General features: G+C 39.1%; 2 protein-coding genes across 2 annotated transcripts in view; one reads left to right on the top strand and one right to left on the bottom strand.

The window, feature by feature from the left end:
- Positions 1-12,600, top strand: part of LOC134320335 (genetic suppressor element 1-like) — a 62,796-nt gene extending 50,196 nt beyond the window's left edge. The window contains exons 6-16 of the mRNA XM_063001689.1: positions 846-1,013; positions 2,158-2,459; positions 4,089-4,404; positions 4,734-5,263; positions 7,643-7,755; positions 7,869-8,142; positions 8,807-8,920; positions 9,023-9,394; positions 10,216-10,512; positions 10,595-10,698; positions 12,083-12,600. Of these exons, the coding sequence (XP_062857759.1) occupies positions 846-1,013; positions 2,158-2,459; positions 4,089-4,404; positions 4,734-5,263; positions 7,643-7,755; positions 7,869-8,142; positions 8,807-8,920; positions 9,023-9,394; positions 10,216-10,512; positions 10,595-10,698; positions 12,083-12,214 (2,722 nt within the window). The 3' untranslated portion in view covers positions 12,215-12,600. The remainder of the gene's footprint in view (positions 1-845; positions 1,014-2,157; positions 2,460-4,088; positions 4,405-4,733; positions 5,264-7,642; positions 7,756-7,868; positions 8,143-8,806; positions 8,921-9,022; positions 9,395-10,215; positions 10,513-10,594; positions 10,699-12,082) is intronic.
- Positions 12,601-15,233: 2,633 nt separating this feature from the next.
- ldlrad3 (low density lipoprotein receptor class A domain containing 3) overlaps positions 15,234-25,303 on the bottom strand; it is a 175,904-nt gene continuing 165,834 nt past the window's right edge. The window contains exons 5-6 of the mRNA XM_063001680.1: positions 19,551-19,917; positions 15,234-18,218 (exon numbers count right to left, since the gene is read on the bottom strand). Of these exons, the coding sequence (XP_062857750.1) occupies positions 17,987-18,218; positions 19,551-19,917 (599 nt within the window). The 3' untranslated portion in view covers positions 15,234-17,986. The remainder of the gene's footprint in view (positions 18,219-19,550; positions 19,918-25,303) is intronic.

Raw genomic sequence — 25,303 nt, 5'->3', positions numbered from 1 at the left:
TTACTCTGAATAACAATCACAGTTAAAGTAGTTAACAGCAAAAATTATGAATATTAAAATGTAAAAGTAAAAATGAAAATACTGCAAAATCTAGCTGTACTGCCTGAAACAATAATGGAAAAATCTTTTAGTTATTCCTTGCATAATTAGTGTGACTTGAATTCTGTTTAAATTCTTTAAGTGTACTTTTGTTTTATCCCTATTTAATTGTTGCCAATTTTCCACCCACATCACAATATAGCTACCAGTCTGGGATAGTTAGCAGTGCCAGTAATACCCTTTTAATAATAGCCATTATTACAAATCTATTGCGACTTCCAGGCTTCAGTTTGAATTCTTGGTTAGTGAAGGAAAACTCTGGTTTCAGTGTCCGTCAGTGTCCGTATTTGTCTGTCACCACAAATTAAAATGAAATAAAAAGCAAATACTAAATAGTCGTGGTTAATGTGTCATGTGCTGCATACATTTCATTCCATCTATTCCATCTTCTTACTGTGTTTGTGCTCAGATATGTAATCATTGTTGTTATTTTTTGTAGACATTAATAATTTATGCTAAGTCTTATCTTTCTTTTTCAATGTCCTATATTTAAAATGCTCACATACAAAACAAGCACAAAGACACCCGCAGTATGCATCTCAGTGGAGGTTAAAAAGCAGTGGCTGAAATGTACCTGTGTGTGTGTGTGTGTGTGTGCGTGTGCGTGCGTGCGTGTGTGGGAAGTGTTTGGGGAGGGAAGGCAGAGAGCCGAGGTTAATGAAGTGTGGAGGAACATAGTGATGCAGCACTATATGTGATGCAGCATTAATGAGCTGTTCTCTTTCTCTTCCCCTATCGCTGAGCAGAATGGATGAGTCCCTCTGTTTATCTGCCCTACGCTCACCCTACTATCAGCTGCCAGCGGGGGGAGCTGTGTCATCCCTCCATCCAAGCACCGCTCACCTCCACCTGGCAGGAGTGCGCTACCCAGCAGAGCTTAGTCATCAGTCTCTGACAGCCCTACAGAGTGAGAGGTACACACACACACACACACGTATTTATGTATGTGCATACATTCTTCTACACACAATTCAGAGTGATTTCTAAATAGAGAGTTAGACTAATTATACATTACGTAGCCAAATGAATGCGAACACCCCATCCTATCCACATGTGCACCTCTTTCTAAATCTACAGGAATTAATTTACAGGTTAGCAGGGATGTCCGCACGCTTTTGATCATGTAGTTTATTTTTCTGATAGTTTCATACCTTCTTAGTACCAACAATAATTACTTAGCCAGTGGAAGTTTAGATGTGAAAGGTCCTTTTTTATTTACATACAGACACATAGCAGGCAAGTTTTTACTCAAGACTGAGCTATTGGCACTGTTTTTGTGCACATCAGCAACAATCACTGTGCCCCATTGTTCTAATATTGCCCCCATTATCAAAAAGAAGTTGACTGTCAGAAATGCAAAATTAATGTGAGTTTTGAATCCATATTTAAATTGACTAGAATGACACTTATGGCAGTGGCAGCTCAGTCCTGTATGTATATGTCTGTCAGCAGTTTTTTCCTGGGACACATATTCACCATGAATGTCACAAGTGGGCTACACGGTGGCTCTGTGGGTAGCGCTGTCGCCTCACAGCAAAAAGGTCCTGGGTCTGTTTCCCATGTGAAACGGTCCGCATTCTCCCGGTGTCTGTGTGGGTTTCCTCTGGGAGCTCTGGTTTCCTCCCACAGTCCAATAACATGCAGATAGATTAATTGGAGCTACTGTGATAAAGTGAAGACCTATCCAGGTTGTTTCCTACTTTTCAACCAGTAAATTGTACCCACTGCGACCCTGAACTGGACAAAACAGTGGTAAAACAGACAATGAATGAATTAATGAATGCATGTTACACCAACATATAAGCACCTTTACATGCGTGCACACACACACAAAGCTCATGTGGTGTGTCATCTGTTTAACTTTTGCTCCTCATGCTCAGTAGTAAACAGCATTAATGCTTCCCTGTGTTCCTGTTGCCTCTCTCTGAGTGTGTGCTTTATATTCCTGTGGAGAGTGTTGCATCTCACACCCTTTATCTGTGTGCGCGTGTGTGTACTAATCTCTGTGTGTGCGTCCGTCATTGTGTGTAAACGTATGTGTGTTTGTGTATCTCACAGGCTGCAGATGGAGGACAAGCTTCGCCAGCGTGAGAGAGAGCGGGAGCGGGAAAAAGAAAGAGCTCACGTGCTAGAGCGAGAGAGGGAGCGAGAGCGTGAAAGAGAAAGGGAGAGGGATGAAATGAGAGAGAGGGGAAGAGAGCTGGAGAAACAAAGGGCGAAGGAGAGAGATGTCCAGGCGGTCCGGGCCATGGAGAAGCACGGTTCATGCCAGGATGCACACACACACCCTCGCACCCTCTCTCATCGGCAGCATGAGGAGAGAGCCAAGCTGGTGGAAAGACTCACACCAAACAGACCCGGTATGATGTGACATCGGTTTAACACTGATACACTCTTGAACGTGATATTGGATGAGTAAAAAAAACAAAAAAAACAATTCCACAAAATATAACATGGATCTTTGACAAACACAATCACGTCATTAACGTTTAAACTGGTTTCGTGAAATATGTGGTACAGTGGTAGGATGATTATGGTTTGGTATGATTTTAATATGATAGAGTCTGATATAAGGCCTAGTGGCACTATTATGGGATAATATGTTTATGATTAGGATATGGTTCTTGTAAGGTTATAGTATTCCTACATAAGAGCATTGTCATGATTATTAGAATATGGAGTGATTATGATAGGGTATGGCAATTGTATGGTTATGGATTGTTATGTATGGTAATGGTACATGGTTATGACATGCTAATGGTATTGTATGCTGTATTACTGTATGTTTATGTTGTGTTATATGCAGTATGGCATGGTTATGATATGATTATTGTATGGTATGATTTAAATAAAATATGTTATGATTGTCGTGACTAGGCTGTTTATGGTGTGTTGTAGGTTATGGGTATAGTTTCTTATGATAATGTATGGCTTATATAGTTGTATTATGGCAGGGCATGGTAGAAGCACTTTTTATAACATTATATTAAATTATATAAATGATGTTTAATTTGATTATGATATGGTTAAAGAATGGTTATGAAATTGCATTATGTGGTTTTATCTTTTCATTTTATTTTATAAACCACTGGGTCTGGGGGAACAGTGGTGTCTGGGGGCACAAGGCAGGAACACCCTGGACAGTGTGCCAGTTCATTGCAGGCCTTTGTCCATATCCTCATATCCTTAGAGATATCTATAAAATATTTTATTTTCACTGCCCATGGTGGGGTTTCATACTGAGCTGCAGAGTGTCAAGGACAAGCAGTCTACAGCATGAGCTAGCCGGCATAGCTGTTTTTAATAGGAATAGGTTGTTGAATATGTTATGGTTATGATATAAAATGGAATGTATGAATATATGTGTGTTGCAGTGTCTAACATGGTTTGGTGTTGCAGATATGGTATGGGGATGGTGTAGCATGTGATAAAATGACATACTTGAATATGTATGGTATGACACTATGGTTATGTTATGGCCATTATAGCATGTGGTACAGTTATTGATACTGTATGTATGGTTATGGTAGGATGTACATATAGTTTGATAATGTTATGGCTACAGTATATCATGGTAGATTTTGGAATGGTTAGTATGTTATTGTAGTTTATGGAGTAAATATGGTATAGTAGGCATCGTTATGGGTTAATTGTGTGCTGGTTGTGTTATTGTTTGATATTGCTATGTATGATATGGCACAATTATGTAATAATGGTATTTACTGGTATTGGTATTACTGAATTTCGTACTTGTGCAATGACAATAAAGGTATTCGTATTTGATTATTACATACATTATTATGGTGAAGTATGTTATTGTATGGTATAATATATTATTACTGAATTGTTATTGTGTGGTTGCCAATATGGTCTGACTCTTGCATAATGTTGGTATAAGTATAAGTATAACTGCATTTTAGGATAGACAACACTTCAATTCTGCAAATTTCTTTTTCTCTTTAATGGTAAATGTCTCTATCTTTCCACAGAGAATACCAAAGATGCATCACTATTGGCCCCAAAGTCTGCGCAGCATGGCATGTACACATCTAAGGGTGGTTCTACCCCACTTTCCATGCCCAGCCTGGTGCCCACACCAGGTGAACGATTGGGGCCTGTTGCTGCTGGTGTCCAGGGGGCTCTGACAGCTGCCATGCTGCTTCAGCGCCAGGGAAAGGAGGAGAGATGGCTGGCACGCCAAAGGAGCCTCAGAATGGAGACAGTGGAGAAGCAGAACCTGCCATCTGAAGGTCCACAGCTTATGTCGGAGCCAGAGACACATGAATTACGAAGAGACACACAGAGGTGAGAAAGGGGTACACAGAAAAAAATCATTCAGGCTGCACAGAAATTGCTTGTTACTATTGTAAATTATTTTTTAATTTAATTAGCTGTTTTAGTTGTATTCAATTACATGTGTAACTGTCAACACATTTTTAAAAATCACAATTTGAATCTGCTTTTTTGAAAGGCTTAATTCTCCATTTAAAATCCTTAACTCGGGATTTCAGTGTTTAAGGTTGAGATCAGCCTGGTAAAAAAACAAAGCGACAGAAATCATGCTTTATCAGAAACATGTGGAATAGCGTCCTCTTGTGTCCATATTGACAAACTGTATGGTTTTCTTTTTACAGGTCCAACTCTCATTACAGAGACACAAACATCAGAGAGATCCCTCACCACTTGGGGGCACCACCTCCCCTTATCTCCCCCAAATCCACCCACCGGGATGCTCCTTCTAAACCTCCCACCACACTCTGGAACCCAGTATCCCTCATCAGCTCTCCCTCGAATACACGTCGTGCACATGAACTCCCCCTTCCCCTGAATCGTCCTCCTCCAGGACTGATCAAACCTGAGTACCCAGACAGATGCCCTTCCCCGAAGATGCACAGACATCAGGAGCCTAGTAACTACCTTCCAGAGCCAGAAAAGCCCAACCTGAATGGTGTTACCCAGCATAGGCTCTTATTTCCAATGCCTGGTGTCTATGGAGAAATCAGGGGTATTAAAAGAGCGGGATCGCCCATCAGAGGCTTCCCACAGAACATGGGGCGAGCTGTGGAACCCATGGTGGTGTACGATGTGGCACTACAGCAGCACAGGACTCTCCTCAGCAAACTGGACCTGGAGGAGAAGAGACGCAGGGAAGCCAGAGAGAAGGGTATGAACCTCTAGGACGATTTAAATGGATATACCAGGTGTAACGTAATCTGTAGCATATGGGGAGTCACCATGCATAATAGTTTACAATTTTTATCCTATACTAAAAATAGATCAGAAAACCTGTGTCATTAAAATGGAATTATAATAAACAGCTGTTACATTTTGTCAATAAATGATTATGCAGAATAAGTACTGTACTTTTATGTATTCATTTTTTTAAGAATGGTTTTATTAATTTGTATTTTAAATGTCTGTGTAACATACATTAAGCAGTAGCTTTGTTTATAATAACATTGATCATTTGTAACCAAAACTCTTTACATATAACAACCAATGAGAGATTGTATTCAGTGAAGGTTGGTCTGTGGGTGTACTGCGCCTTTGCATTTGCATCTCTATGTACATGCCATGAAAACAGTCTTGTAAAAAGATAAAAAGCCCATATTACACAATTATGATTTTCAAACAGAAAAGGTGGTCGAGGGGGGCGTCTTACCAACATATAAGTGCAGAAAAATGCAAATCACGAGTGTTTCTTCTTAACCTGTGTGTTCTAAGTAAATTTGGAGCTTTGCAGATTTGGCTGGCATAAACTCAAGGAAGTAGTATTTACAAGAAAGGCAGGTTAAAGACACCTGAATTACCAGATGTTATAAGGAGTTTACATAACTGTTACGCTGGAAAAATGTGTGTACTTTTTGTTATTGTTTTAGCCAAGGTCAGACTAACACACTAGCCAAGATTGAAGGAGTGGTAATCCAGGCCTCATCAGTGAGAAGCGATGCTTGGGACCCTGTGTATTCATTAAAATTGGGTAACACTTTACTTGAACCCTCTGTCATAAGAACTGACATAAGAATTGTCATGGCAGCTCTCACACCGTGTATAATGTCATGACTCATGACATATGAGATTTAGCATGTGACATCTCATATTATTAAAGCTCCCATGATACTTACTGCTACTTGTGATGTAAAACTGTTGTCACACCTCATATCAAGTGTTATGATGATTAATGGCAGCATGTTGTGAGACAGGTTTATGACGTTCTTATTGTCAGTGTCATGACCAAGGGTTAAAGTAAACTTTTATTGTTCTATGTTTAAAGGCATGAATAAAGGAGTACAATGGCTACGGCTTAAAATGAAGGTGTAAAAAGCAAGATCTTTTAAAGTAAGGTGTAAAAATAAGTTTAGAATGTGCCAAGTATTTAAAGTCCAGGTCAACACCTAATGTCAATCCCTAGTACAACTCTGAACTAACATTACCAACTACATCTTGTCAAACTGCATTAGTAAAAAAGTAATCAATGTGCCAGGCACCAACACAAGTACATTTTATATAAATTATAATTAGTTAAAATAAATGAGGATTTACAATATATTAGACATGACAGAATCACCTGACTGAATGATAATTGTCACCATATATGCATCATTCAGTCCTTCTGTTTGATCTGGTAGAACGAACTCAGTTAGAATATTTTATTGTGCTTCCTGACCCATACTTGAAAGATCTGGATATATGATAACAGGAGGGCACATTTAAAAAAGAATGACATTGCTGAAACTCTATACATGTGCTTATTGTTGGTTCAAATTAACGTAAATGTTGATTTCTATCATATTACTGAGTTTTTTATAAATGTAAATGGTTCATTCGGAATCTGCACTCAAAATAACCTCATTCTGATTCTTCAAAATCTTTACAAAGAAACATTACTGTATTTCACTAAATAATTATCACTTCTTGTTAGATGTTCCCTGTGATGGACTGGTGACCTGTCCCCAAATTTAATGCTGCTCCTTTGATGGATTAATTGCATGAAATCTTGAAATACAAAACCTGTTAAAGTTCTGACTGCTGGTCATTATATACACAATTTAAGTAAAAACCGAAGAAGAATCACCATTAACCATGTGGACAGAAATTTTTTATTTTGTTGATAGAACCTAAAACCTTAGTTAGGGAGTTTAAAGTCAACTGTCCATTTATGTATTTACTTATTTTTAATTACCACTTCATTCGGGCCAGGATCATGGTTGCTCCAGTGCTCGGTCACACTAGGCACAAGGTGGGAACATACCCTGGATCCTATAGCAGGGAGATACCCATTCACACACTCACACCTAGCTAGTTCACATTCTGCAATGTTTCAGGGAGCAAGGATGATAGCAGAATACCTAACGTAAGCTCACAGAGAAATCATGGAAAACTTCTCATTAACAGCAATTAGTAGTGAAGATCTAGGGAGGATCTACGCAACAACGTAGCTGTGCGGTACCCCCTCAACCAGCGTATTAGCAAATAGCCTTATACATTTTATCACATTAAGCTATGTTTTGGTAAATATCTCATACTCTGATCTGTGTTTCAGGTTATTACTATGAGCTGGATGACTCATACGATGAGAGTGATGAAGAGGACGTAAGAGCTCATCTAAGAAGAGTGACTGAGCAGCCCCCTCTCAAACTGGACCAGTCTCAAGAGGTTCCTTATCTCACCATGGCTTCTCAAATTCTCTTCACTTTATTCAATCCTACTGCATCTCCTGTTCATTAAATGCTCATGGGTTTTTTTTTGTCCTCCCTCTCTATATGTAGAAACTGGACTTTCTGGGCGTGTTTGGGCTGACCACTCTCTCCCGGCGGGACGAGCTGTTAGAGAGAAAGCGGAAGAGAAGGAGGAGAATGTTGAGGGAGCGCAGTCCCTCTCCAGTAGCAGTGCAGGGCAAACAGATTCCTCCTTCTCCTCCCACGCCTGCCCTAAGCACCCAATACACCCCTGAGGAGATGGACAGTGTGCCTGAACTAGAGAACAAAATAGACTTCCTTAATATATTTAACCTGAACCACGTCAGTCAGGAGCAGAGAATAGGTTTGTAAATACACACACACACACACACACACACACACACACACATTATCCTGTCATATGTACAATGATTATGATGATTGGTAGGTGCATTTTAACATTCATTTAATAATTATTTATTCTGATCAATACATTTAAATACATTTAACAAATCTATATATGCAGAAGGATTTAATGCACCGTGTGTGACATTTTCACCTCATCACCAATCATCTGCAGTTTGAGGCACAGTAGCTCCTCTGTTGCCATAGTTTTCATGTCCTGTGGTAATAATGAGTTTTGGCTGCCCAGCAACCTGGCAGAGGTTCTTGGTTTGTTTCTATTTGGACCAGTATTGGTTGGTACTCACCTCTTGAGTCTGCTGTCTAAGAGATGCATTGACTCAGTCCTCTGATCATTTTGATTTGGCCCTTATCAAAGTCACTCAGGTCTTTATGCTGCCCATATCTGCTCCATTCAACATGTGTATTATTGTCACCCCAGCATTTAATATATCTATGACAATTACATGCACAATTCTTATGAAATAGCAGTTGCAATTCACAATTTAAAAAGTCATCATGTCATAATGGTCATATTGTTTTGGCTTATGAGTGTAAAACATATTTACTAATTAGTAAACCACCAGTGCACTTTAACATGAACTTTCCACTTTCTGTCACTGCAGAAAAAGAGAATGTGGTAAATCTGCTAGATGCCATCAAAAAGAAAAAAGTAACTCTTGACACTCTCCGATACGCTACAAACACACCTTCGTCCAGCCCTTCCACTACTGTCTCTGGTAAGATCTACAGACTACGTAAATCTTTGTATCTGTTTAAGTTATTTCTGTCATTAATTACTTTGCTCAGTCTTCTAACTGTATCACAATTCTCTATCAAAGATTCCACAGAATTCTCCACACCATGTCAATCAAACGGAGCTCCCCATCCACATTCTTATAGCCCCAGCCCACCTGCTCCAACCAGAAACCTCAACAATACCACTTCTACAGAAAACCTACATCCAAAAGAGCCTCCTCCACTTGCCCCACTGCAAGATCAGACTCGTGGAGAGGTTCCCCCAATAAAGAGAGGTATACAGAACTGTTTCAGACCCCTCAACAGCCTACTAAAAGAGCATGGACATGGGCTAAATGGACTGAGAGACCATGGTAGAGGTCAAACCTGGGACAGCCTCAAAGCAGAGCAGTTTGTCCAGCACTTTCACCAGGCTGTACTGAACTCCACTCACAAATCTCAGCACAATGCCAAAGGTAAGAAAAAGTGAGCTGCTTTTTACTCTTCTGTATCTTATTCTAAAAGTGAAGTGAAGAACTCTTCCATTTTAACCTCAAGAAAAGAAGGTTAACGAGTTAAACGAGTTAAACGCATCCTTTATGGGGAACGAATTTTATGCACACTTACTGTGCATTTAAAATAGCTTTAATTTAGGAAGTTAAATGGCTTTTTAAATTTCTCCACAGAAACACTCAACTACTCTTTTAAACCTTACATACAGTAAACGTAAAAAACAAACAAAAAAAAGTAAAGCATTTAATGCACCATTGCCATTGCATGTAACCTCACAGTACAATATGGTACACATCCAAATCCAGAACTAACCATACTCATAAAAGTAAAAGGGGAAGGCGTAAGATGAGACTGTGCTGTCCTTCGTCACAAAAACTAGGTGCAAATACTGTAAAAATTGGTAATGGTAGCCCCACTGCAAGTCACTTAAAAACGTACTGTACCTTTTAGTACCATGCAGTGGATAGAGGCATAATAAAACATAATATACATGTACCACAATACATTTTACATGTTTTGTTCACTAGTGCTGCACTCTTAGAAACTGAAGTACTAAATTAAAGCTCTGTTGCTACCTTCAAAGGAACTTTTAGTTTGTATATTCTTGGATGCAAAAAGTACATAAAGGCTCGGCTGTCTGTTTAACACTAAATATCTGACACTTATTTAAAATGATCTGGAGCTGAAATGATATTAATAAACAATACTTGTCATCAGTTCATGAAATTGTGAGCTGTAACATTAAGCATTTGTATCTGACAAGCTTTACCTGATTTATCAATAGGTGGTGTCACAGAAATCAGTGATTCAAAACACATGCTTAATAACAGCCTGCATAACAACCATCCAGCCCACCAGGGGGCAATAAACAGATTGCCATATTCTCACCCCAACGGCCATTCCTACCACCCAGCAGTTCACCATGACTCTTCTGGATTAAGTGATGAGCGGTCTGCTGAAGAAGACTCCACCGAGGAAGAAGATGAAGATGATGATGATGAAGAGGACGAAGCTGAGGATTATACACCAAAATGGAAAGGGATTGAGGCTATAGTCGAGGCTTATCAGAAGTACACTGACGGTAAGTTTTACTCTCACATCACCAATTTCTTTGGCAGCAGACACTGGTTATTGTTGTACTGATTTGTGTGTGTTTGGTTTAGAGAGGTCTATAGAGAGTGAGGTACTGCAGAGTGAGTGCAGGAGGCTGGAGGCTCAACACTATCATCTAAGTCTTACAGCTGATCAGCTCTCTCACAGTATGGGGGTAAGAATCTCTCACTATTCACCTAATCAGCTCTGTACAAAAAATCTAATAACATTTTTTTTCACTCAGTTTTATACACAGAAAAAATTCCACACACGTTCTAATGCAAATCATTGATCTCTAGTCAAGGCTGTTTTTAGTGACAATAATTTTGTGATTTTTGCACACCACATATAAATAGTACTTTCTAATCACCCCAATCCACCCCCCCACCCCCCAACACACAAACACAACCTCAAAAGGAAAAAAATTCCAAGTAGTACACTTTAGATACCAAACCCGATAAAATGTATTTATTATGATACTTGTAATGAATTCACACAACCAACATATTAGGCTAGCAGCATTAAGTTGTGATCCAAATCTAGATGATGGAGAAACTAGCTTTTTAATATAACAATTATATACTTTTATTGATCCATTCATCTTCAGCAACAACATTATTCTAATAAGGGGCGGCATGGTGGCTCAGTGGGTAGCACTATTGCCTCACAGCAAGAAGGTCCTGGGTTCCCAGCTGGAGCAGTCCGGGTCCTTTGCATGTTCTCCCCTGTGTCTGCGTGGGTTTCCTCTGGGTGCTCCGGTTTCCTCCCACAGTCCAAAAACATGCAAGTGAGGTGAATTGGAGATACAAAATTGTCCATGACTGAGTTTAACATTAAACTTGTGAACTGATAAATCTTGTGTAACGAATAACTACAGTTTCTGTCATGAATCAAAGTGTGTGAAACAAGATGTTAGAATCCTAATAAATTAATAAATAAATAAATAAATTATAATAAGGTTCTAGAAGGCGGTCTGGTGCCACCCAGGAACATTAAGCAGAAGCCAGAAATACACTGTGGATAAGGTGCTAATCCATCACAAGATTCACCTCTTTACTTCTTCAAACTTCAAAGCAATTTAGAGTAGCTAGTTCACAATTTGAGTGTTTTTTTTGTTTCATAGGACTATAATAGTAATAATTGTTACATAATCATATATCAAAACCTAAACCACTCCTGCTTCCTAACAGCTTGACTTTAGAAAACATGCTGGTGAAGAGTAATAGAGGAAGGTATTTAAAAAGTGCTGTGTGGCTTTTTTACAAGTGCTTATCACCCCATCTCTGGAGCAGCAAAGACGTTTTCCAAAAAGAAGCACATGTTGTTGTCCTTGTTGAATCCATGTAGTTATGAACTTATTTGGATGGGATTGTGTTTGTACAGTATAGACACTGTGGAATGAATATTGTTCTTTCTTTTATTGTAGCAATTGTAGTGCAACTAACATTAAATATAGAGCAATTGAAGGCAGCTTTTGTACCTATTTCTACTTTCATGGTTGTGCATGCTAATGCAGATCAAACTCTCTGACACTGCTCATTTCCTCTCTCATTGACTAGGAGATGTTGGCACAGAGGCAGAGGCTGGCACTCGAACGAGAGCGGATGCAGGCTGAACTCGAACACTTCAGGAAGTGTTTAGCAGTGCCGGCTTTGCTCCTGCAGAGGGGTCACTATAAAGGACCAAGGTGACACCTCTCACCCTGCAGAACTGTGATTAGCACCTAGCTCCTCACCTGAGACCTGCACTGAACATGCTGCACCAAGGATAAGAATCAGGATGAAGATTAAGCTCAGATGGCTGTACAGTGTAGCAGCAGTCACACTAGCTAGAAGTGCTGTGGACTTGTAAAATAACAAATAACGCTGGACGGTCAGGGATAGTGGCCATACTGAACAACCAGTCCTTGTCTTCAGATCTGCATTCCCTAGGACCAGAAACAACAAATCCGAAATCACACAACCAAAAATCTGACCTACCTACTGCACAGTGATGAAGCAGGAGAAGCAGAGAATCAGCCAGTTTGTGACTTGAGGACAGCAGATGATCGCTGCTACTTGTGTTTGTACTCATATCATTCTTCCCCATGTCTCTCTGCATCAAGACTTGAAAAGATTTTTTCTAAGACTGAAGCAGGTCTAAAATTCTTAGTACGTGGCTTTAGTGTAAATATTGCTAAAATTGAGTATTTTGGTGTTTTATTACTAAGAAATTAAACCCAAAATCTCTATTGTAGCTATATTTATATTATTATTATTATTATTTAAACAGCAACAAAGAAACTGTAGAGTGTTACAGGTGGATAGGATTTAATAAATGAGTAAAATTAAATAAAAGAATGTAGCTCAAAGCTTGATGCACTCCACTAATCCCCAGTACTTTTCAGTCACTGTGTTCTTGTTCTGTCTAGACCTGTCACGATTATATGAAATTCAGAGTGGTTACATCTTGTTTAAATGTTTTATAAGAACATAACTGTGTTAAACAATGAATCAAATTTACAGATGGTTCATAGTTTAAAGCATGTGACCAGTAAATGAGATTAAACTATGATGGCACAATAATTTAATTCTGCAAATTAAATCAGTGATAATTAAACTGTGGTTCGCTTTACAAATGAACGATTTTAGAACTATAGAAGATCTAATAAATATTTGCTATTAGCTAAGCATAGTGCATGGATTTACACATTAGAGACCTGGATATCCAACAGTTCATATTTTAAATCGAATATCAATAAATGTCAGTACATCTTGTATGTACAAATAATTGTACAAATGTACAATTTAAATGATAATTAAAAGGAAATGAATGATTTCTTACAGCTGCTTTCGTTAGAGGTCGCCACAGCATATCACTTGTCTGCATATTTAATTTGGCCTAATTTTTACTGCTATTTTTATACTTCAACAAAATCCACAATACTCACCCTCATGACCTTGATGTACCAGTGTTGTGGCTAAATTGCTTTACATTATTATATACAGAGTAATCAGCTATCTAGGTCTCTAATATCTATGATGAATATCACTAATGTATAACTGTAAACTCGACCCATTCTTACTAGCTGCCACTGGCATTGGGGAAGAGCAGAGAACATAGTTTGGTTCCACAATCAGAGTTTTAAAGTGCCATGTTTTTTTTTTTACTGTTTGTGTAGCTGATGTTGTACAGGAGCACTTACTTGAATGAATGCTGCATGAACATTATTGGACTGGACAGCAGTGTACTAACCGCAGCAAAATGTTTACACACACTGTGTTCTTGCCAGAGTAAAGCATTCCTCTTCCCATCATGCACTAGGTGCAAAAAAGCAGCCTGGTGCCAGATTAAGTACTGATTTTTATAATAAAGACTGGATACCAGGTTTTTAAATGATATGATTAGTAGGAAGGATTATTATAATTTAGTTTATTATTATGAAGATGATGTACCATTCCTTGATTTTAATGCTGTGAAAAGTTTTCTTTGTACCTTTTTTTGGATGAAGTGTGAGGTAATATATTATTTGAATGTAGTAATAGTTATTTATGAATCCACTGCTGTAAAAGCAGGCAAAAAGAAAGTAAAATCTCAAAAATGATCATGCTGTGTTGCATTATTTATTAATCTTAGCCACTAGCTGATTTTATTTATGACTTTATTTACTAAAAAACAAAAAGGCAGGTAGTTCTTATTTATGAAACATTTTTTTAATTGATACTTAGCCACACATACAGTATATCTCCATATATATGTGTCAATACTTACAAATGCATACTTTTTGTTTTATATAGTCCTATGCAAAGGTTTTGACACGCTGTAGAAAAAAACAAAAAATATTAAATGTATTATAGCTACTGCACATTAGGCATTTTGATTAATTTGCATTTAAATGTGCAGGAGTTTGTTCCCTGTTGACAATATCAATCTATTTTTACTTAGAAAATTAATAAAACATAAAATCTGAACAGGGTTTCATAACTTTTATCCTGGTCAGGGTCATGGGCGGAACATTGGGCAAATCAACACTGACGCCTGAAATTGTCAGACTTCAGAGTTAGGTTGTGTGATGTTCACATAAAAACAAAACAAAAAAAACAATGAACAGCTATGAAACTGTACTGTATTTACATTAAAAGACCTGTGCTTGATTTATATACATGTTGTATTATCTTATTATCTTTTTAATTTTTAGTGCTCCTACTTTATTTATCTCATTTCACTACAAATGGAAAGTAAGTCCAATAGCAAAGTCTTAAAAATAATTTAGTAGAACTTTGCAGAACATCTGCTTGAATCCACATATGGGCTACTTTTTGTGATGCTGTATCTGCTTTCAATGTGCTCATGCACACAGTGTCTTATCAGCCAAGGATCAAGTTTAAGCTCTTATCACACATGCTCCAACATCCTTATTAACCAATCAGAGCAAAGGTAGGCATTAATCTGGGACACTACTGGTTCAGAGAGTACCCTTTCCAAGCTGCCTCACATTTCTTTAATCAAAGCATCTTTTTGAGGGACCTTCCATCACATGAATGGTAGCCTTTTTAAAATTAAGCAGCCTTTAGAGAGCACTACATGTAAAGTCTGCAAGATCAGGAACATTTAGTGAATTTACTTGGGCCACAGTGACACTGGCATGATGGGCTTGAACTTGCAATATTCTGACAACATGGTGAAGAAAGGAGAAAAGGAATTCAAAAAGACATTTTATGGAAGCTCCACTTTATTTACAGAAGGACACATGTAATAAAGTAATACTTTCCATTTACACAACTTTCCAGTTTACCCTTATATTCACAAATATTTGTTTTTAAATACAGACACAAACGTACCACTTCGTCCACATGAGACAAACAGCAAACAGAAAATAATGACTTCAAACAAGTCTCCATCCTTCACACAAATCTGTCCCATAGCAAAACGTACAAGTCACAAATAACAATCTGATGTGTTGGATTTACAAACGGCAGTTCATTTTTTGTGCAATTCACATTTACAAATTTCAGGATTATTTATAGCATACTGAAATTGATTTAAGTCAGATAAATGTTTAACAGTAGATTATTGTATCACAATGCCTCACACATCAATAAAGTTGTACAGTGAAATGATGTCATACCTTAATGGCTAGCTTATGAAATAATACTTTGAGAGTAATAGTAATATTTACCTAAAGGATCACACAAAGTGTTCTTTTTAACACTGGGCTATCATTTGTACAAACGTAAACATTTTTAATTTGCATTCAAAACACGTACGTAAGTGACTGCAGAGAAACTGATTGTCAGATAAGCACGATAAAAGCTTCCTTCAAACGTGATCACAATAATGATTACAGTTTCCCTTATACAATAGGTGTAATTAATGACTACATTTCTACAAATCTATTTTTGGTCTTTAAGGCACAATGGCTTAAACTATTAAATATACACTATTTAGCAAAATTATGTGGACAGCCTCTAATGACTGAGTTCAGGACACCCACTGTTACCAACTATATAAATCGTTTTTTTTATTTTTTTATTATTTCACTGTCATGTTTTACCATTGTTTTTTACTGGTCAGGGTTGCGGAAGGTCCAGTGCAATGCAGCAGACACACCCCACACAGGACGCCAATCCCTCATGGGGCCACCCCCTCAGACAAAGCCAATCAGCCCAAAAATCAGACAAAGCCTGACTGAAGAAGTGAAGTCTTCCTAGTGCCTGTTAATTGGGAATTGGATATCCATCAAGCTTTGGTTTAGGGGTCCACATAACTTGGCCATATAGTGCAGCATGTGCTTAAAATTTCTAGAAGGCATGCACAGGGTTAATAGGAGGGGATATCCCATAAGAAGAAGGATTCATATAATACAACTGGCTGATGAGCCTCCTGCAGTAATACTTACTGAGACTAGAAATGGGTTTTTAGTTCAGAGACAATTTAGAAGAGAAACGTTATATATTAATTCTGTTATACAAGAATGAAGGTACAATGTACATGATTTTCAGAAAAAGGGCCACCTAATACATTCTATTTAGGCTGCATATTTTAATGGTAATAAATAGTGAACTAAACTACCAAAATTAGTTATGGATTTGTGTGAAAAGTGCTTCACATAATTAGTATAGCATAGGTTCTTATTATTCTCATTATTATTAAGGCTTGTGAATACACCCCATAGTCAAATAAAGCAATAAGCCACGAGAGGCTGTGCGTTACTGTGATTTTATCACGGGGATGACGTTTTTGGCACGACGCGAAGCGGAGTGCCTAAAACTTCTTTCCCCGTGATAAAATCATAGCAGTAACGCACGGTCTCGAGTGGCTTATTGCTTTTATAAAACAGCGGTCAACATAAAATATAATAAAATACAACAATGTTTAATCATAGTATTTATTGTGTATAAACTTACAATAAAGCATTCTTCCACGACGCCAGGTAGTTCGATTAACAGTGTTGCTAGGCAACATGAGGGCAAAAATAACATTAACTTTTTCTTTTCAGTGGCGTATTAATATGGAATGATGTGAGGTGGTCATAGGTGTGAGTTTATCGGGGATTTTACAACGGCTTCGAACGCGGCTCAGCCAATCAGATTTTAGGACCGGAACTATCCGTTTTATAACACCAGGTATAACATTTCTGTAGTTTAACAGACTGAGCTCTAGTAAAAATGACAATAAGTTACCAAGAAAGCCATGTTGGTTGATAAACAAGTTGATGTAAACAAGACTAATCGCCCATCCTTACTAGGAAGGCTCACTTTGGTAACATAGTGGTGGTTGGGATTTACTAAGGAAGCAAGAGTATAAGAGTGTAAGTACTTAAACAAAGCTTGAGAGAAAGACTGAGAGAGTTTATGTTCTTCATTCTGTGTAAATGAATCCTACTGGCTGTATTAAATTCACATTGATTATAATAACGAGACTTCAAAAAGCTTAGATAATGTACAATATGTATCATTAACTCCTAAAGTACAGCACTGATGTACTGGGTTTTGGTTGTAAAGGGTTTTTTCTTCACATAATTCACTTTGCATAGTAAGAAGTGTTACAAAGCACTGGGTGAAAATAAATGACAAAATACACTACTAATAGTAATTAGTACAATATTCAGTTATTTAAGATGATGTAGTCTTTAAGTATTTTAGTGTTTTTAAAGGTGAAGGCATTGTAGTTTGGTGTCTGCATCAACTTAATGCAGAACAAGTTTGTCGTTTGAAGTCCACTCTGGAAATGAAACATCTTCTCTGTACAACGTGAATCCTCAGTTTCTCATCCCTGTATTTCTTTTATCAGCTGCAATGACACGTATTTACCAGCAGATGGCATCTTCCACCTTTCAACAGTCGAAGTGCTCCGAGTTTTTTTGGGGTGCAGTACTTTTCTGTTCCTGTGCTGCAAAGCATGTAACATCTTACATCGTTCACCACGTGTTAAGTGTTCTACAAGTCTGTGTGTCTTATGTACAATGGCAGCCTGTCTGACAGCTAGAGCTGCTGAGCCTCCACCAAGGAGCTGGAGCCTGAGCTGCTGGATGGAGGCTGTCGTGTATCAGATCTGATACTGGGGGGGATGCTCTGGGCTTGTGCGCTATCATGTCCGGGCCGGGGCGACTCGCTGACCGGTGCTGAGGCTTCATAAACGGGTGGCTGTCTCTCACCTGTAGCTTCACCATCAGGAGGGTACGGGGGAGGCGGGAGATCAAACCATGGTGGTCGACTGAAGGGACAGAGGACAGGTCAGGGTTACAAGAACAAAACAAAATGCTCTTAATAAGGTCATCCTTTTAACTTTAAAAGCACAATGCAAAAGCTTAAGTAGAAGTGTGTTTGAGAAATGATAAGAATATGATCATTTTTAACAAAATCGCTTTTTACAACATTTCTTCTAATGCAATAATTTAGTGGAAAAACTTTAAATATAAAAAAATACATCATTTGTATTATTTCTATTTTAATATAAGGCAAACACCAGAGCTCTGAGTATTCGTTAACACACACTGCTCCAATATTAATTCACCACGGATGACATCAAAGTAAATGTGTCAAATCAATGATAATTCAACACTGACATTACAGTAAATGTAACGACTTAATAATTCAACACCGACATCACAGTAAATGTTACAACTCAATATTAATTCAACACTGACATCACAATAATAGTCAACTCAATACTAATGTATCAATGACAACAGTAACTAATGTCCAGTTCACACTACACGATTTTTGCCCTGATTTTCGCTCGCCGACTGGTCACCGCTAGATTTGCCGGCTCAGAGGCAACTCGGTGTTCGGCGATTAAAACTCGGCTCTCAATCGCTATGTGTGAACTGTTCAATGACTCGATCCGAGTGGCTTGCCGAGCGCTCGCCGACTTGGAGAGATATCTAGCATGCTAAATATCTGGATATGAGTTAGGCGACTGGCAGCAGAGGAGTTGTAAAAAGATGGGACAGGGGCATAATATAGTTTCTATCAGAATACATCAGCACACACATTTTACAGTATTTCTGACCTTACCGTTCTCGACAAAACATAATACCAATGCTGCATTGCAAAAAATATTTATTAACCACCAACTCACTATAGAACAGATGATCCCTACTGGTCGCGTAGCCCAATCGACTCAGATTCATTTATTTTCCTCTTTGCTTTTATGCTGCACATCAGCGCACAAACAACTTTGATAACTCACTTATTGTTGACGTGCATTTTTGGACGTAGTATAGTTAAACCCCTTGTCACTTCTCGCGATTGTTTTAATGTAAAAACATAGTTTGGGAGACCAGACAGACTTATCTGAGATTCCTCCTGATGGGAGATCATGTAGTGTGAAACCCCCTATCACCAATCAGTCATGTAGTGTGAAAACCACGACTGAAAAGACTCCCGAGTGCAAGAGATCCAGTTGTGTAGTGTGAACTGTACAGCGATCTGAACAACTTGAAAGTCGTGTAGTGTAAACTTGGCATAAATCAACTCAATATTAATGCTAACATCACAGTAACTATCAATTCAGTACTGATCTAATACTGACATCATCACCCACCTGACATCGAGCACAGCCTGAGAGTATGAGGGAGGTGACTCCAGTGAGGTGCCTTGTGGGTAGAGTGAGCTGGTGAGCATCTGCAGGCTGTGTGCCGAGCTGAAGTGTGCTGACGGCGAGGAGGACGGCGGTGAGACCTGTCCTCTGTCCACAATCACCAGCCGGGAAAGCAGCAGTGGCTGATGGTGGTGAGGGTGGGCACCGACACGGGGCAATAAAACACTCCTTTTCCTCTGATGATGCAGCACTAGGGCCAACAGCGCCACCACTAAGATGAAGATAATGGCACTGCCGATGACAGCATACGTGATGCTGGGGTAGTAGCGCAACCGGTAGTCTAGTGTCACAAAATCCTGTCCTGGAGCCTCTGGAGGAAACAGAACAAGCATAATATAAGTGGTTTATGTGAAATTCTGATTTTATGGTATTAACCCAGGTTATAGCCTGTCATCATTAATGTCTGTTGCCAAATTAAAAGCAAAAATATGCCTTTATAAAACTATTTTACTTTTTGATTTCAAACTGATGTCCAGAATCAAACATCTCTTTTCATAGTCGAGTCAAACACAAGAACGATACATTAGGTCAGGGCTTATTGTTCTCTCAAATACTGAATAACTCTTTAAAATATTATCGCTGTAATTTATTCAGGAAAAACAGCTCAGCATGGCTCTGTGTGACCAGTGCGAGTGCCAAGCAACAGTAAATTATACAGGACAGCCATTTAGAGAGAGGAACAAAAAGACCTCCAAATCAGCAAAGGCAATACAACAACGGGTACACAAAGAAAGAAAGGTACAGAGAGTGAGGACAAAAGAACATTTCATTACTTTTTCATTTTTACCCATAAACTAGCCCTGGTGTGAGGATTTGAGTTAGAGGAAGTAAAAGGAATAAAGGGTAAAGTGAAGGTAAAAACTTGGTATATAACACTGCAGGTGCTACATGAAACTAGTTGCACTGGCACCCCGAATTATATGTTTATAAAGATAAACAAAACATACATGTTATTTTTCTTGTTTTAATTCCAATCACTGTAAAACATTCCAAAATCAAATACACTGATGGCAGTTGTAGCCTAGCGGTTAAGGTATTAAACTAGTATTACCCCACCACTATCAGGTTACCACTGTTGGGCTCTTGAGCAAGGTCCTTAACCCTCGATTGCTTAGACTGTATACTGTAAGTCGCTTTGGATAAAAGCGTCTGCTATATGCCGAAAATGTAACTGTAAATATTGATTGTCAACAGGCAATCAATTTGTAATTGATCAAACTAATGGTTTGTAGTTGGATCTGGATCCTTTAATGGTGCACACAGTACTTTGCTTTCTCTTTAATAGTATTGGACTGTGTATCTGCTGTTCTGCACAAAGCTACAGCATGTTCTGGACAAACACTATTGGCCATTGTCGATCCTATTAATCCTACTAGAGAAGGTGTTCTCAGAAACATAGGCATTCTCATTATGCTCGTCTCTGTGACCTGAAGGAAGCAACGTTCTTCAGAAGCACTCTTGTGTTTTTCTTATGTACAACAAGCTGTGAGTCTTTGATGGTACACGCCATCCTCCCACATCAAACTCTTTTTGAAAGTGAGATTTCTTTTGCTGGATTGCAGTCATACATGCTGCTTTTCATCCAGCTGCAATTAACAAACAACATGAGACATCTTTCCATGCTGCTACTGATTTTCACCAAATGTTCAAAAATTTGTTGACATCTGACCATAAACTTTTATGGTAACATTTACATTTAATTACAAAACCATGGGTATTAATAAGAAGTTCTCTCCCACCCTTTGCAGCTATAACAGCCTTTACTTAACTGCTAGCAAAGGGTGTGACCAACACATCAATTCAATAATCTGCAGAAGTATCATTTTCAAAATTTAAAAAGGTCTAAAGACTTGTTTTTGAGTATTATATAGCAGGGGAGTGGTATGTCCTATTTTAAAGTGCTCAACCTGTTGTAATTCTGAATAAAGAGATTGGGATTTTGTCATATTTAATAAACTCTATTGGTTAAAAAAAAAATTTCTTTATCATTTCAATTTTATGAATATGACATGAATCCATCACAGGATGGATTAATTTTTTTTGCACAGCTTGGCCTACTTAATAGCAATCACCATCTGAATAAGTGTTGGTGCTGCCCATCTTTTTATGTTGTTTTATGAGTTAAATCATAATAGCTGCTTTAAGTGTAATAATGAGTGTTAAGACATTGAGCATTATCAAGATTTAGACTTGGATTTGGACATCTTAAACTTTAATGTCTGAGCAGGTATTAATTCTAACCCACACATGGTATAAGTACTTCTCAGATGAGTAAGTGTTTTAATAAAGATGCAAAAGAAATGATTTGCACTAAGCAATTATGAAGATGCACACATGCTCTCTCTGCTGTGAAAGTTACAAGCTGCACTACTGTTTTCCATTGTTGGGTATCTGTGCTTTCTGGAAAGCAGGCACAAGAGGGTCTATGGATGAAGTCTGCATCATAAGGGCAGTCAAAAGAGTCTTGCAAACTTTTATCTATCACAGTACAAGATCTCCTATTGAGGGATCTACTGGGTGATCATAATGGCATACAAAAATATGCATACCTATACATGACCCCCACAGGACCACCACAGAGCAGGTATTATTTAGGTGGTGGATGATTCTCAGCACTGCAGTGACACTCACATGGTGGTGGTGTGTTAGTGTGTGTTGTGCTGGTATGAGTGGATCAGACACAGCAGTGCTGCTGGAGTTTTTAAATACCGTGTCCACTTACTGTCCACTTTATTAGACACTCCTACCTAGTTGGTCCACCTTGTAGATGTAAAGTCAGAGACGATCATTGCTGCTCATCTATTGCTGCCGTTTGAGTTGGTCATCTTCTAGTCTCACCTTCATCAGTGGTCACAGGACCACAGGACTATTCTCAGTCCAGCAGTGACAGTGAGGTGTTTAAAAACTCCAACAGTGCTGCTGTGTCTTATCCACTCGTACCAGCACAACACACACTAACACACCACCACCATGTCAGTGTCACTGTAGTGCTGAGAATGATCCACCACCTAAATAATACCTGCTCTGTGGTGGTCCTGGGAGAGTCCTGACCATTGAAGAACAGTATGAAAGGGGGCTAACAAAGTATGTAGAGTAACAGATGGACTACAGTCAGTAATTGTAGAACTACAAAGTGCTTCTATATGATAAGTGGAGCTGATAAAATGAAACAGTGAGTGTAGAAACAAGGAGGTGGTTTTAATGTTGTGGCTGATCGGTGTATGTATGTATGGATGGATGTATGTATGTATGTACAGTGTATCACAAAAGTGAGTACACCCCTCACATTTCTGCAGATATTTAAGTATATCTTTTCATGGGACAACACTGACAAAATGACACTTTGACACAATGAAAAGTAGTCTGTGTGCAGCTTATATAACAGTGTAAATTTATTCTTCCCTTAAAATAACTCAATATACAGCCATTAATGTCTAAACCACCGGCAACAAAAGTGAGTACACCCCTTAGTGAAAGTTCCTGAAGTGTCAATATTTTGTGTGGCCACCATTATTTCCCAGAACTGCCTTAACTCTCCTGGGCATGGAGTTTACCAGAGCTTCACAGGTTGCCACTGGAATGCTTTTCCACTCCTCCATGACGACATCACGGAGCTGGCGGATATTCGAGACTTTGCGCTCCTCCACCTTCCGCTTGAGGATGCCCCAAAGATGTTCTATTGGGTTTAGGTCTAAAGACATGCTTGGCCAGTCCATCACCTTTACCCTCAGCCTCTTCAATAAAGCAGTGGTCGTCTCAGAGGTGTGTTTGGGGTCATTATCATGCTGGAACACTGCCCTGCGACCCAGTTTCCGGAGGGAGGGGATCATGCTCTGCTTCAGTATTTCACAGTACATATTGGAGTTCATGTGTCCCTCAATGAAATGTAACTCCCCAACACCTGCTGCACTCATGCAGCCCCAGACCATGGCATTCCCACCACCATGCTTGACTGTAGGCATGACACACTTATCTTTGTACTCCTCACCTGATTGCCGCCACACATGCTTGAGACCATCTGAACCAAACAAATTAATCTTGGTCTCATCAGACCATAGGACATGGTTCCAGTAATCCATGTCCTTTGTTGACATGTCTTCAGCAAACTGTTTGCGGGCTTTCTTGTGTAGAGACTTCAGAAGAGGCTTCCTTCTGGGGTGACAGCCATGCAGACCAATTTGATGTAGTGTGCGGCGTATGGTCTGAGCACTGACAGGCTGACCCCCCACCTTTTCAATCTCTGCAGCAATGCTGACAGCACTCCTGCGCCTATCTTTCAAAGACAGCAGTTGGATGTGACGCTGAGCACGTGCACTCAGCTTCTTTGGACGACCAACGCCAGGTCTGTTCTGAGTGGACCCTGCTCTTTTAAAACGCTGGATGATCTTGGCCACTGTGCTGCAGCTCAGTTTCAGGGTGTTGGCAATCTTCTTGTAGCCTTGGCCATCTTCATGTAGCGCAACAATTCGTCTTTTAAGATCCTCAGAGAGTTCTTTGCCATGAGGTGCCATGTTGGAACTTTCAGTGACCAGTATGAGAGAGTGTGAGAGCTGTACTACTAAATTGAACACACCTGCTCCCTATGCACACCTGAGACCTAGTAACACTAACAAATCACATGACATTTTGGAGGGAAAATGACAAGCAGTGCTCAATTTGGACATTTAGGGGTGTAGTCTCTTAGGGGTGTACTCACTTTTGTTGCCAGTGGTTTAGACATTAATGGCTGTATATTGAGTTATTTTGAGGGAAGAATAAATTTACACTGTTATATAAGCTGCACACAGACTACTTTTCATTGTGTCAAAGTGTCATTTTGTCAGTGTTGTCCCATGAAAAGATATACTTAAATATCTGCAGAAATGTGAGGGGTGTACTCACTTTTGTGATACACTGTACATACACCACAAATCACTAAATAATGATTACCAAGTTATAACTGGTCGATAGCACACTGACAAGTGCACCTCCCAATGGCTACGATGTTCTGTCAAGCCCCCAATCATATCCATGTGGATGCCCGACAATGGTCAATAGCACTAGTGGGCTAGCATATTTTCCTGACAAGTGCCAATAATAATAATAATAATAATAATAAATTTAAATAATAAAGTAGTAGAAGCAATTTACAAAAAAATGGTGCAATCTTACTAATGTGCATTTTATAGGCTATATTACCTAAATTGCACCATCTTCGCAACATTTTAAATCTGCAGTATGCTAGTCAAATGGAATGTATGTGTGTGTGCACACTAAATAGCAGGCACGTGCACAGATAGACCCCTAGTGGTGCTCAAGCACCTGCCCTTTTGCCCTGGATGAGAAAAGTGCCCTTTCTGCTGGAGCCCAATTTTTTTCTACATTCATCAATATTTAAAAATTCCCCCCAAAAGTGTTTTGATATCTGACGGGCATTTATTTGAGTTCTTGTGAGAATTCTGCCCCGAAGCTCCCGCCTTGCCCCTCCCTCCTCCTCCTCCGGTTAGCACTCATGCAGTGCTGAGCGCCAGGCCAAACCTCTGCTACCCACTTCTCGTCTGACCCGCAGCATCAGACAGACAGGTAATGACAGTGTTGGTGCAATCCCTGACGTTGTTTGACGCAAAATTAACCACAACACTTAACATTATAGCGCCGCTGAAAACATTACGTGGCTACTGGCCCAACGTTTCCTTTAAAAAAAAAAAGAAGGGGAT

Source organism: Trichomycterus rosablanca, chromosome 1, assembly GCF_030014385.1.
Source record: "Trichomycterus rosablanca isolate fTriRos1 chromosome 1, fTriRos1.hap1, whole genome shotgun sequence".
Lineage (NCBI taxonomy): Eukaryota > Metazoa > Chordata > Actinopteri > Siluriformes > Trichomycteridae > Trichomycterus > Trichomycterus rosablanca.
Note: the sequence above shows the minus strand (reverse complement) of the source record. Positions and strands in the feature narration are given on the sequence as shown.